General features: G+C 42.6%; 1 protein-coding gene across 1 annotated transcript in view; it reads left to right on the top strand.

The window, feature by feature from the left end:
- LOC142465422 (putative serine protease K12H4.7) overlaps positions 1-3,368 on the top strand; it is a 51,716-nt gene extending 48,348 nt beyond the window's left edge. Inside the window, exon 9 of the mRNA XM_075569380.1 lies at positions 2,887-3,368. Coding sequence (XP_075425495.1) covers positions 2,887-2,996 — 110 coding nt within the window. The 3' untranslated portion in view covers positions 2,997-3,368. The remainder of the gene's footprint in view (positions 1-2,886) is intronic.
- The last annotated feature ends 10,203 nt before the right edge of the window (positions 3,369-13,571 follow it).

The raw sequence follows: 13,571 nt of genomic DNA, 5'->3' as shown, positions 1-13,571 counted from the left end.
AGGTCCATGCAGATCTGACTCGGCATGAGTACTCCCCTTTTTAAAGGCTTCTCTCCCTCTTAGTCCCGCCTCTTCCACAGTCATTCTCATTGGCTGCTCTCATGTCCATCGCCGTCACATGTCCAGAGCACCCGGGAGAGGAACCTGCCAGGGGGCAGTGTGAGTGGTATGTAGAGCTCACGACACAGGGGGCTACAGTACATAAAATTTTAACCTTGTGATGGAGAACATGTAATAAAAAAAACATAAAGTTGGATATGATTTTTATGTGGGAGTTTTTCTCTCTGCTCCGTGTCATTGTGAGAGTCTCGCTACCTTTTTTAGTTCTAATTGAAGTAGTCCTTTTATTATTAAACTTGTTAATGTATAGAACAAGCTGTGCTCCATGCAGTCTGTCATTACAATTCATTGGATATAGGCAAATAAATTGACATGCCCGATGTGAATTGTGTCTTTAGTGCTTAGAGTGTAGGCTCCAACAAGTCTCTCGCTCGACGTGGCTGCTGTAAAGAGGCAGTTTAAGTTGGCAGGTCAAAAAAAACCGCTGTAATAACGTATCAATGTAATTAACTTCCTGAGATTCAATACGTCTTAAAGTAACACTCTTACTAATTTCTATCTTGTGAAAAATGAATATGCATCTCTTCTGGATTCAAGCATATCAGCTTCTGTTTTAAAATACCTATACTTGTTTAGTTGACGACACGTGTCGGTTATTTTACCTAAAACTATTTAACTTGCCACTGTCCTTCCTTCACTTTCCCCGTAGGTGGAATTACCCCTTTTGATGCCCATAACGTATGTTCTATGTCATGAGGTCCCTGCCAGGGGCTCCATGATGTTGTAGCTATGTCATGGGCTTTTTGCTCGTATGCTAGGGAAGATCGCATCTAAACAGAAGAAGAGACTCTTGCACTTCTGTGACACATGACCGGGACGCACTGTTGGGGGAAGGGGGTTGATACTCTGCTACCACGGCCCCTCTGGCACTCAAATGTAATCTTGCCTTTTTATGCCTATCTGTATATAAGCACTGAACACATTCTCTAAACTTCACTGCTGTGGTTATGCAAAGAGAAAAAAAGTTTGCAATGAGTTTGCCAAGTGAAAATCTCCACAACCTGAAGTATGAGGGCGAGACAGAGCCTATTTAGTAGAGGAGTATCCATTGACTTTTATAACTCCAAAAATACTCATCTATACAAGATCTGGAGAAATACTTGGGAAATAGTCTTATCTGAATATATGAATCTCACAACAGCCATTCAAAAAGCTCAAGGGGAGGCAATTAGGAGAACCATCAGTTAATATATTTTTAGTGGGGTAGTTTTACAGTCAGGATAAGAAATATGGCATCAATGGAAACAATTTAAGAGTTCATATGTATCCTGCACCTAACCGGGACCCATGTGAAAGGTATTGTCTTAACCCCCCCATGAGACCCAGAATTATAGGTATTGTCAGGCGTCCTCTTGCATTGCCGGTGTAGGACAGTATATGTTCCTTCACTTCACCGAGTCTCTGTCGTGCAGCAATAAAGTTAGTCAGCTGCTTGGATGCCCGGATTTCCCATCAGCGTCCCTCCAAGCGAATGAGTCGGACAAAAAAGTAATGGAAGATCGGTGGTAAATCGCAGACCCCGGATTAGGCAGGAACTCGCTAGATGAAGAAAAATATAAAGACTTTATTGGATGTTAAAAACAAGCAACAAAAAACGATCTCTCCAACGCGTTCCGCATCCGTTGACACTTTCTCCTTGAGATGATTCCAACTGCTGCGGAACGCGTGGGAGAGCTCTGCTTTTGTTGTTTTTAAGATTATACAATAAAGTCTTCATATTTTTCTACGCCTGGCGAGTTCCTGCCTAATCCGGCGTCTGCGATTTACCACCGATCTTCCATTACTTTTTCAAATTTAAATATATGAATAAGATTTCCCTGGCATCTCTAAACGCATTGCTGTACAGTATTACATTTGTTTTAGGATTAAGAGCAGAAGACCCTGGTAAAATCCTCACGGGCACTTATATGAAGGGTGTGTGATGCAAGTGCTTAAAACACGGAATACATGATGTTGCTATTTGTGATTGGATCACCATAAAGTAGCTGCACCAAGGGGTATCTCTGGAATGAGACAGCACCTAGAATAGGGGTGGCCAACTCCAGTCCTCATGGGCCACCAGCAGGTCAGGTTTTCAGGATATCTCTGCTTCAGCACAGGTGGCTCTTTGACTGAGCCACCTGTGCTGAAGCAGGGATAGTCTGAAACCCTGACCAGTTGGTGGCCCTTGAGTATTGGAGTTGGCCACCCCTGACCTAGAACATTTAACTTATACAGGAGTATCCCTCCACTCAGGTGAGGCTCATAAAAAAAAAAGGGGGAAAAAAGGTGTAATTTGCACATTTTAGCCTACTTTGTGCTACCCTGGAAACTTGTTTGAGAGTCAAACTGGTTCACAACGTGACATTGTGGTTCCTTCCAGAAGTGTCAGTCTGCAGTTTTACGGTAATAATGTTACACCCCTGCTCACAAAAATAACACTGAGGTAACACCACTACATATTTCAGTATGGAACTCTAGTAACCTCCAAGCAGACTGTCCCCAAAGGCCGTTGGAATGGAAAATTGGGAAATGGTAGTGGCCAAAATGCACAAACAAGTTGGTAACACCCGGAGTGGTCATTATAAATACATCACTTAAAGGAGTATTCCAATTCACACTCACACTACACTATATACAGGACATACTTGAAAACGAGAGGTCATTCTCAATGTACAGTATTACTTCCTGGTAAAACATTTTATAAATAAATAAATATTGCAGGATACAAGATGCTGTTTTTTCTGATCCTGAAATGTTTCTGACTCCCTGCCACCAACATTACAGATGCTGCTCACTGCGCCAACATGTATCCCGTAAGACCTGAGGAGCCGCCCATTTTACCCACTGCAAGAAGATATATCATGGCGTTGCTTGATAAATGGTTGCGTTTATAAAGCAAGCCCCCATCGCAAACGACAATCTTGTTTCTCCATTTCTGGAGTGGGTCCCCTGCTGGTATTTTGTGTGACATCGGTCCTGTTTGCGGATAATGGTTGGAGAAGAAACGGAGAGAATAATACATATTCAATCAGATTTTGAAATTAAAAATATATATATATTCTGTCGGGTAGCTGTAAATACACCTGTAGGAAACAATTTATTAATTCAATCCTGTACAGATATATGCATTTTTGGCTTATTATTGTATTCTGCTATTTACAATGATGTACTGTGTTGTGATCTTCTGCTGTTCTTTTCTTAGGACTGGCTGAGACTGTCTCGGTTAAGAAATCAAACCCCAAATAAACAGGTTTTTTTTTGTTACAGCTACTTGTGATGTTATTATTTTTGTTCAGTGGTTTTTGTTTATCTCAGAGGTTTTCAGACCTCCTTCCTCTTTTTTTCCCCCCCTTTGTTGTAAACATATTAACGTGAATCAAGAAAATTGGCCTTTACCACTGATGTACTGACAGTAATAGACTAGGGCTCACTACACAAGAGTTTCTGGTTGTGAATAATTAAGGGTTTCAGGGACCAAGGGGGTAATTCTATATTGTCCAAAGTGGACGGCTCGGGCTGAAAATTTCCATTGACTTTAATGTGGATTTTTATCTAAAAATCACTCAAATGGCCACTTTGGACAATATAGAATTATCCCCTCAAGACATTTTGGGGAGCCACAAGCCCTACCTGCACCTGTTTTAGAAACATGTCAAAACCATTTAGAAACATTTGAAAAAAAACTTGGCAAAATACCCATTGAATACTGTATAGAGCAGAGGTGCGCAAACTGGGGGGATTCTCTGCGGGGGGTGCTGCAAGGTTTACTAAGGCCCCGCGAGCTCCCTGAAGGAATTTAAATGAAATGCCGGGGGGAGCCGAAGGCCTGTCTAAACCTAACTTACTTTGGCTCAGGCAGCTTCTGGATTCGCGTCGTGACGTCAGAACACGGAGCCAACATCTTAATACCAGAATGGAGTTTGCCTCCCTTCACAAGGATGAACGATATAGTGTGAGGGGCAATATCAACTGCCTCAGTACATTTATCGTCTATCTTATACAGTGCGGATGCGGCCTACAATATGTAGGGCGCACCACTCGGCCCCTCAGTACCAGATTCCTGGAGCACAGGAGGAATGTGATAAATGGTGTCACTACCCATAGCCTACCGAGACATTTTATTAATACACACAATAAGGATCCGGAATCCTTAAAGATTATGGGTATTGAGCACATTCCTCTTAGTGAGTCAGGTGGGGACCGGTTCAAGGCACTTTGTAGAAGGGAGACCTTTTGGATACACCGATTGGGGACACTCACCCCCGGTGGTCTAAATGAATGTTTAGATACCAGTACTCTGGTATAAGCTTGTTATAATATCTAGATTGCTGGTTCTCTGTATCATTCTCTGCTGCTCTTTTTGCCCACCCTCTCTTTTCACCATCCCCATCCACTGCTGCAAGTTCCCTCCCCATCCCTTTCCCTCCTCCTCCTATTCCTTTTCTAACCCACGGTCCACTTTCCCTCCTTCCTTTTTTCCTTTCCCCCCCCCTTCTTCCCCCCTTCCCATTTCCTTTCCCCCCCTCCCTTTCTCCCTGCTCTTCCCCCCCCCCCCTCCATCCCCTTTCTCCCTATTCCTTTTCCCCCCCTTTCCCCATCCCCTCCCTCATTTTCCTCCCCCCTCCCCTCCCTCATTTTCCTCCCCCCCCTTTTTCCCCCCTTTCCCCCCCCCCCGTAATCTTTCCTCAACCATCCTTGCCCTCACTTCCACACCCATTATGTGATACTTTTATTCCATTCCTTCCTTTTCAGATTTTTATCAATTTAATTGATTTATATGGACATTTTAATAATAATTTTATTATTGTATATATTTTTTAGATTATGCAGGTGTTATTGTTTGTGTTTACTACTAATGAAAATATTAATATGCTATTGGTCCTATATAATTAAATATATAATTACTGTTTGTGGATTATATATCAAGTGTTTTATACAAAAGTTTATTTACTTAATTGTAGCATTTAGTATTTAGTTAAATATTTTTAATTTTTGATGTATATGTATTTTGTATGACTGAGTGTAACACATGAGGTATTTTTAATATTGTTATGTATTTTATTTTAGTATTGTACTTAAAAATTGTATGTATACTTATTGAAGCAGTATATACTTAGTTCCTATGCTTTACACTGTTAGCATTGCATCTCTACTGGAGAGTCCTCTTTAATTAATTATTTAAATGTTTAATTGCTATCAGATATATATAGATGGTAATCATTATAAACAGCCTATCTGGGTAGTTATAGTTAAATTATATATATATTTTTAAGCCACGGCTCGTTTATAGGGGAGGGACTAACACTTAGTACTTCCACCAATCATATTTGGGACCTTCCAGTATTTATACACTACTATCCTTGTTCAGGGACATTCCCTTTGATAAAGTTGCATTTGTTGCGACGAAATGCGTCAGGGACGTACTTTACGACACTACGTCATCACGTTGTGTGCATCCTTTACGGCCGGGGAGCACATGTAGTGATTTGAAGGCCAACTCTGATGCCAGAATCACCTGGATGATTTCGAGTGAACCGGAGGGACTGCGCTGTTCGTGAGATCTACTCCAGCCTGTTTTGGACTCCCTGCTGCGGTTTGGACATGCCTTGGTGGTGATTATATATCACATACTGCTTATATTTTACCTTTCTATTGTGAGTGTTTTTAATCCCCCCATCCACCCTTCCCCACATTAAATGTTACAGTGTTACACTATGGGGCGTGCGCTCTCTGTTTTGTCTTTCCAATATAAATATATTTACAAAAAAGGTATTATTAAAGTACGTACACAGCCTCTGGTCTCTGTTTATTAAGAAAACGATGTACTTCGCACACACAAATATGTTCTAGCAAAATGTGTCAAAATGTAATTTACTCTCTACAAAACGTGCAATAGTTCAATCAGAGCCCAAAGCATCACTTATTAAAGTTTAGCTTTAATGTACAAAACTACAGTGCTTAGGTTACAGAAAAAGATTATTCCAAGAACATACAGTTCCAATAAATGTAGACCGTTTAATCAAAATAATAAGGATAAAAAAGAATTCCTTTACGTTACCACTCAACATGTATAAGGTATAAGGTTTTCTTCCTCACCAATGTCTTGAGTTGAAAAGTATGACACTTCCCGCATCTGGTTAACGCCAGATACTCCCGTTGGTTGAAATCTAACGTGCAATTAAAAATGCAAGGTTTTCAACCCACCCCTTTCATCAATCTCTAGCTGAAATTTTCACGACTTTAAAGGAAAAAAACCTTCCTTTTGGCTGTTAAACTTGGCCACAATATATAAGATACTTTATAGCTTTATTTCCAGAATACGTACACAAAAGCCATCTTCACTGCTGAAACTGTGTACTTCATATCCATGCCCGGATAATAAAGCAGCCGTCCAAGCTCGCGTTATTTTTTTATCCCTTTAATATGTGCATCAATACAATCCACACAATAAGTCATTAGCGATGTTGCCGATCGATCGGAGAAGATTCAGCTCGGGGTTCACTAAATGGCTGTCAGTGCAGCAGAAGAGGACCAAAGATGCAAAGTTCTGTGGGGAAGATCATGTGACCAGACAGTCACTAGATATAATTGGTGCACTGCTAGAGAGAGGGTGTCACGGGAGCTTGTGCAGGGTTATAATAATACACCAAAATATCTCTGGGTTGAATCGAATGCGACTATGATATGATAAATATAGTTTATTCCTTGAAAAAGGTGAACACACAAGATGTACAGAACACACAGAATATGGACACTTACTTAGGGTTTGGGTCAATGAAGCAATCAGGATCTGGATTGGCAATTCATTCAGGCATACAGGAGACACAACGAAGACACTGGGCATAGGGCTTATACTCGTTTATATGGGGTTTCAGCCCTATCCCTTAACATTGGGTGCCAGGCATTGGTTATCAATTACCTCCACCCAATTACCCCTTGCCACCTCACGTGAGAAGCAAGGTAGTACCTGCCCACAGGGGTGGGCATTATTCTAATCAGGGGCTCATTTCCCTAGCCCCCCTCCCACAAGACTGGCGTCGCCTAGTCTGCCTTTTACAGGAAAACCTTTGTCTCAAGGTGTGAAACACAACACTTTACCCAAGTACCCATATCCTGCTCTTCTTTGTCCTAAAACACTCAATCCAGTGCGGTGAGCCTTTCATATATGGGTTTCCCTCAGACATCCTGACGCCATGTGACAATTAACATTCCTTCTGGGCCAGTGGCTTTCACGGGCTTAGAATACTAGGGATGCAGAGTAACATTTCAATATTAAACATATATTAAAATAATCCGTTCTTTGTACCACAATAAAAGAAAACATATATAAAATCCTATTCCATTGGTACCTAACCCCGAGTAGGCTGAGCCAGATCTTCCCCGGATCCTCAGATTTGTGCTGGAGGGGATGCGGGCACAGAGGAGATATGGCTCACATCTGGTGGGACTGCCCAAAAATTCAGGGGTTCTGGATCATGATACAAACAATGATACGAGAGCTCTTGGGGTGGAGATAGAGGTGGACCCGTTGACCCTGGTACTGTCTAAACCAATAGAGGGCCTACAACCCCAAGAGAATAAAATGGTAAGTCATGTCCTCACAGCAGCCCGCTGCTCGATTACCGCAGCATGGAAAAAGATAAACGCCCCCTCCAAGCAGACAGTATTGAGACGTATTAGGGAAATAAGATTAATGGAACTCCTCTTGGCACAATAGGGTCAAAAGGTGGATAAATTTCATAAGGTTTGGTCAGTATGGCCAGACAATTAACAAATGCATAACTGGGTCACATAAGTCTGGAGACAATAAGACCCCCTCTTCCCTCCCCCCTCTCATCCTTCCTCTCCCCGCTCCCTGCCCTCTTTTTTCCTGCTTTTCTCTCCACTATTCTTGAATTTCTCTGAGAGAGATATGTCTGGAAGCGGCTGCTTCCCCAATATGTTGTAAAATTTGAAAACAAAATAACAAAAGTTCTGTAGAATACAACAGATGAAAACAAATATGTAAGAAATGAAGACAACAAAATGCGATGTATGGTGTAATGAAAGGTTTAATATTTCTTCTCACTGTAAAATTTGAAGTTGTAACAGATGTATGTTAAAACATGTTATACGATGTCATACTCTCGAAAAACAATAAAAAAAATTGAAACAAAAAATAATAATCCGTTTTGTGGGTCTGAGCGGGCTGAAATTTGCGAGGTCCTCATGCCGGAGGACCCTTGCCATAGTGGCCAAATATCAGCCTTCCACGACCCCCAGAACCGGAGATACCAAAACGAAGTTAAAATCCCCTATTAACTTTAATGCAGGATTCTGCGCTATAGGCTAAAAGAAATCACTGCATTTCACTCTTCCATTGAAATCAATGGGCTCCACCGTTATAGGCTTTTAATGGAGCAACTCCGCCATTGAAGTCAATGGGAAAACCAAATTTTTCACAGTTACCCATACTCCGTCCGGTTGATCGGAGATGGCTGGAAATTGCCATGAGTCCTGAGGGTTTTCACTTTCCACACTTTTGGACTTAGCCGTTTCAAAGCCACGCGGCTTTTCTCCATTGAAATGCATGGGCCGGCGCCGTCATAGGATTCAATGGAACCTCCGCTACCATTGAAGTCAATGGGAAACAAACACTTTTTCAGTTAATCCAACTCTGTTCGGTTGAGGGGAGAGGTCTGGAAATTGCCATGCAGTCATGCCGGAGCAGTGACTACATCCTGGCCAAATCCCAGCCCTCTGGTCCCCACGGAACTGGAGTTATGGGTTTTCAGTTTACACTGTTTTGGACTTAGTGTTTGAAAGCCACGCTGCATTCTCTGCCATTGCGGACAATGGTGCGACCCTCGTGGCCGGCGCGACCCTTTTTCGCCGCCATTAACTGTCGGACCCGGTCGAGTGAGGGGGTTCCTAGGGGCCAGGGGCAAAACGAATTTTATTTCTGGGTGCCCTAGAACAAAAGTTCCCCAGCCAATTGGACGTGAACTTGACCGAAACCTGATCAAAGCTCTTTAGACATTGTTTCCGCTCTTGCGGTGTTGTGGTCTGGCTGGCTGCCTGCTCGTCTCCGGAAGTCGGCTTCAAGGAATCCCCATTGAAATGCATTACTCCATTCACTTTCAATGGGGAACCGCCGCTCCTCCTCTCTGGTGCCACCTGCAGGTCTTCTATGATATCGGGTCAAAACCACTGAAATTCCCATTGACTTGCATGGGGCTTCAATGGCGGCCTATGGACGAGCTGCAAAATAGAGCCTGAAAAGGCGGGAAAGGGGACAAAGGGCCATAAACCTGCAAATGCAATTAACCCTTTCCCTCCCGGCCTGATCCCAGTGTATGTGGTTGATGCATACACTGTACAGGTACAAACACCAATAATTGTACCCATATACATTTCTATCACATAGAACACAGTTTGCCCTGAGGCAGGGGAATAAAAATACATGAATTCCCTCTAAATGTGGGAATAGGATAACCAAGGGACGTACCTTTTGGTTGTGAAGCAGGGAAACATATGTATTATGAGTACATTTCGGGTTAACCCCTCACTTCCCAGACGGTGGAAGGGGGTGCCTAATGGGGGTGACCCCTTTATTACTCGCTTGGCACCCCTCCCCCGTCACAGAGGGCAGGGCTCAAAAAGGGGTGTGTCAAAGCCCGAGGAAGGTGATGTGACTTTGTAAATGGTTGCTATGGAAACAGAAAATGCTTGTTACATTATAGCACATTAAAAATGTCATTCAGAGTTGTTTTAAAAAAAGTATTTTCTCATAGTACAGAAATGATTTATTAAAATAAACACATGTAGGATATTGCTTGGTCTGCAGCTTTAAATATAATAACCTAACATCTATTTTTGCAGGAGAGACTGATATCAGAGATTATACATAGAAAACACTGTTTTTTGGTGTAATTTTATTGGTGTAATTGCAACGGTTACAAATCTCTATTTGTTATTCTTGCAAAGTGTGGTCAGACCCAGAATATTCATATTTAGCAAACTACCAACTTTTGGACCTGTCGTGCTAGCCGGGCCCCCTGGCACCTTTAGAGTCCCCCCAAAGAACGCCTTTAAATGTACATGTAAAGGAGTGCTGTTTATTCTAATGTCAGGGAAGCCATATTCCAATCCCCCCCATTTACTAAACCATATATCCTTATCTCTAGATACCATCAGTCCTATAAATCAGCGGTACGCAAACTGGGGGGGCGTGAGATTTTCCGGGGGGGGGAGGCACTTGCAGAAGCCCTGCACTCTTCCCCAAAGCATTTCAATTAAATGCCTGGGGAGCGCGCAGGGCTTCTAACTCGGTCTCCTTCGGCTTCTGGCGACACATTGCCATGGCACCGCGACGTCACATATTGTCGGGACATCAGAAATGCCGGAGACAAGGTAAGGGGGTGGGGCGTGTGCAGGGGGGCACACAGCGGCTATAAACACAGGTCTGGTCAGGGGTTTAACAGGCCATAAAAACATTTGTATTTTCAAGACAATTTGTAGCCAATGTTAACATCTCGTGTGCCAGATTGATTAAAATACTTAATATCTCATGATATTATCATGACAGGGCTTAACAATCTTAATGCAACAATGCCCTCCCCCCCACCCCCCAAACACACTCCCTTTATTTTTTACAAGTTTGGGAGTGGCGGCCATCTGGAGATGAAGCGGGCGATTTTCAGCTCTGAGGCCCCTGCGTTCCTCAGGTACCGCTATTAATTTGAGGTTTTTAATGGGGATTCAAAGGGCTGTCTAATAGGAAGCCGTAACCAATGATGTTGCAGCTTCCTATTTTCCTGACGTTTGACAGCCATTTTGTTTCCCCTAAAAGGAGATTTAAGTCCAGTCACTTTACTTGATAAAGGACATTCGTGTCTGAAACGCGTAGGAGGATTTTTCCACCTCCTTGGGTGATGTTTTTGTATTTGTGCTGAATAAATAGAATTTTATTTTGATACCGCCTGACTCCCTGGCAGTGCGCTGTTTTCTCTTCTTTTTTTCTACCATCACTTTACGGTTCAGTACCTGGGGAACCAGGCAGCCCCTGGAGCTGAAAACATAGCGGTTCCGGTTCAGCTCCGGCTTCCCATCCGGTAAAAAGAGAAAATGAGTACAGGGGGTTAATCTTCTTTGTCAATACATTTTTTTTTAATGTTTGTTTTTAAAGTGTTATAACAAAAACTAGATTGAGACAGCCCGTAATGTTATTCCAATCATGAGTTAAAAATGCAGTGTTTGAAGTACTTGACATTTAGCCCGGACTCCCTTGAGGTTCTAATTAGATAATGAATTGATGTTATTACACAACGTTTCATTCTTTGTCACACACGTCAATCCTCCGTTTACTGAAGTGTACAGCAGCTCGATCAGTAAAAAGGCATCGTAAAGCCGCCCTGCGCCCTCTGTTTTTATATATTTATATAGGTGGGAAGCTGGGGATCTCTGGGCCAGAACTGCATGTATTTCCGCTCTGGGGCCCCCCTGGTTTCTGAGACGGTAACCCTGTAAGGTGCCGCCGGTAACTTTCTGGTTGCTTAAAGTCCCGCGGCACGTGGGCTAAATTGGAAGCCGCGGTGGATGAGATGACGTCTTCCTGTTGGCCCGTGTTACGCTGGCATTTCAAACGCCATCTCATGGCGGGGATGCTGCTGATGACATCTTCATCGGTAGGCATCCCGGGGAGCAGGGGTTCCCCGTAGCAGACATTAAGGAGGTTCAGCTGTCGGAACCCCCTGTTTCCGATTTATGTAAATGAACAAACAAAAAATCAGAGCAGACGAAAATGTAAATGTAAATTCAGTACATGTAGAGATTGGGATATTGTTTTTAGAGATGTTGCTTGTACAGTATTATTTATTACTAGCTGAAAGTACACGGTGTTGCTCTGGAATTCTAAGAAACCAACCTCATCCCTCCCCTCCTCCTCTCACCCCCCCTACTCCCTTCTCTCTCCCACCCCTCATCAATCTCCCTCCCATCACTTTCCTTCATACCTTATGATGACCCCAATTCTCTCTGCCTCTCTTTTCTTCTCCAGTATTCTTACTTTCTCCTCAAGTGCCAGTTGACTTCCTCTCTGTCTTTCTTTGTCTGCTTTCTGTGTAAACTTTATAGCTATCTGACTCTCCTTATCTGCCACCAGGCTATGTGCATGATGATGTCACCAGTATGATATCACGTGTCAGATACATAGCCTACCAGGTACAACGCCCAGTGGCTGACTTGCTTACAATTGTAATAACTCATAGAATTAAAAATAGAATTTCCAAACAGACAAAAACCTGCTCCTTAATGTCAGGAACCATCATGCAACATTTGGTTTTGATATCTTAAGAGGTGTCCAAATGCATAGCGACCAGACAAACAGCTTTCCAAAATACATAGTAGATATGGATTGCCTGGCCTTATAAAACCATGTTCTTCTATTATTGCAAATAGATACACTGAGCAGCAAACCCATTTTTTAGTGGGTGTTAATATATTTCATAAAATGTTACATTGAGAAAAAAAGGCAATGCCAGAAATCGGAGAAATAATGGTGTTTTCAGCGACTTTGTCACAGTACTGTATTGGGTTCAATTTAAGACCAGGTTCATTCAGTCATATTATATCTCTCCCTGTATGCGCTCCGTATATTGCTGGGAATACATTAGTAGTGTCTACCTTTAATATGCTTCACAAGCAGTACTACATTATCGGTGCAAAATAAGAAAACCTACAACATATTGCAAGACATTTTTCATAAGGAAAAAAATACACCCCAATCAAATCCTGCTACCCTGCAGTACAGTAACAGCTGCGCCTGAGACCAGGGGACTGACACCAGCATTGTGCACACTGAATTTATGAGCTGATCATAGGCAGAGCTGAAAGCCTGGAATCCAAGTGCCCACCTGGGGTAATTAGACAAATTTATGAGTGCTGTAAAATTCATAGAATTGCAGTGTTTGTCTTGCTGAAGAAATATATATATATATATATATATATATAAAATATAGTTGTGTGGTACGAGGTGTACAGTCTTCATACAATGTGGATAGCTTTTGCCATCCAGTCGGGGTGGGGGGGCTCAGGTTTGAGCTGTTTGTGGTGTTGGGTGTGACCTTAGAGCCCCTCTGCCCTATTGCAGTGCAGAGACTGCCTTAATCAAGCACCTTCAAACCCTGCAGCGCTCCGTGCATATCTAACATCTGGTCTGTCGGGGTTACTATAGGGCACCTGGTATAGAGCATATGCTGGCTTAAGGATATCAGTTATATACCTAGATCTTCACAGGTCCTTTACCTAAATCTATACTCAGTAGGTACAGTACATAGGCTGATTATCCACTATGCCCCTGATTAGGTCACATTTAATCTGGCCAATACTATAGCTCTGAGACACTAAGGGTTATTACTGTACAGTTCAATATCTATATGACCCACTGCTCATGTGCCAGCTGCCTTCTTTACTGCAGCCTTTGAGATTAA

Source organism: Ascaphus truei, chromosome 14, assembly GCF_040206685.1.
Source record: "Ascaphus truei isolate aAscTru1 chromosome 14, aAscTru1.hap1, whole genome shotgun sequence".
Lineage (NCBI taxonomy): Eukaryota > Metazoa > Chordata > Amphibia > Anura > Ascaphidae > Ascaphus > Ascaphus truei.
The sequence above is the reverse complement of the archived record's forward strand: the minus strand, read 5'-3'. Positions and strand labels throughout refer to the sequence as shown.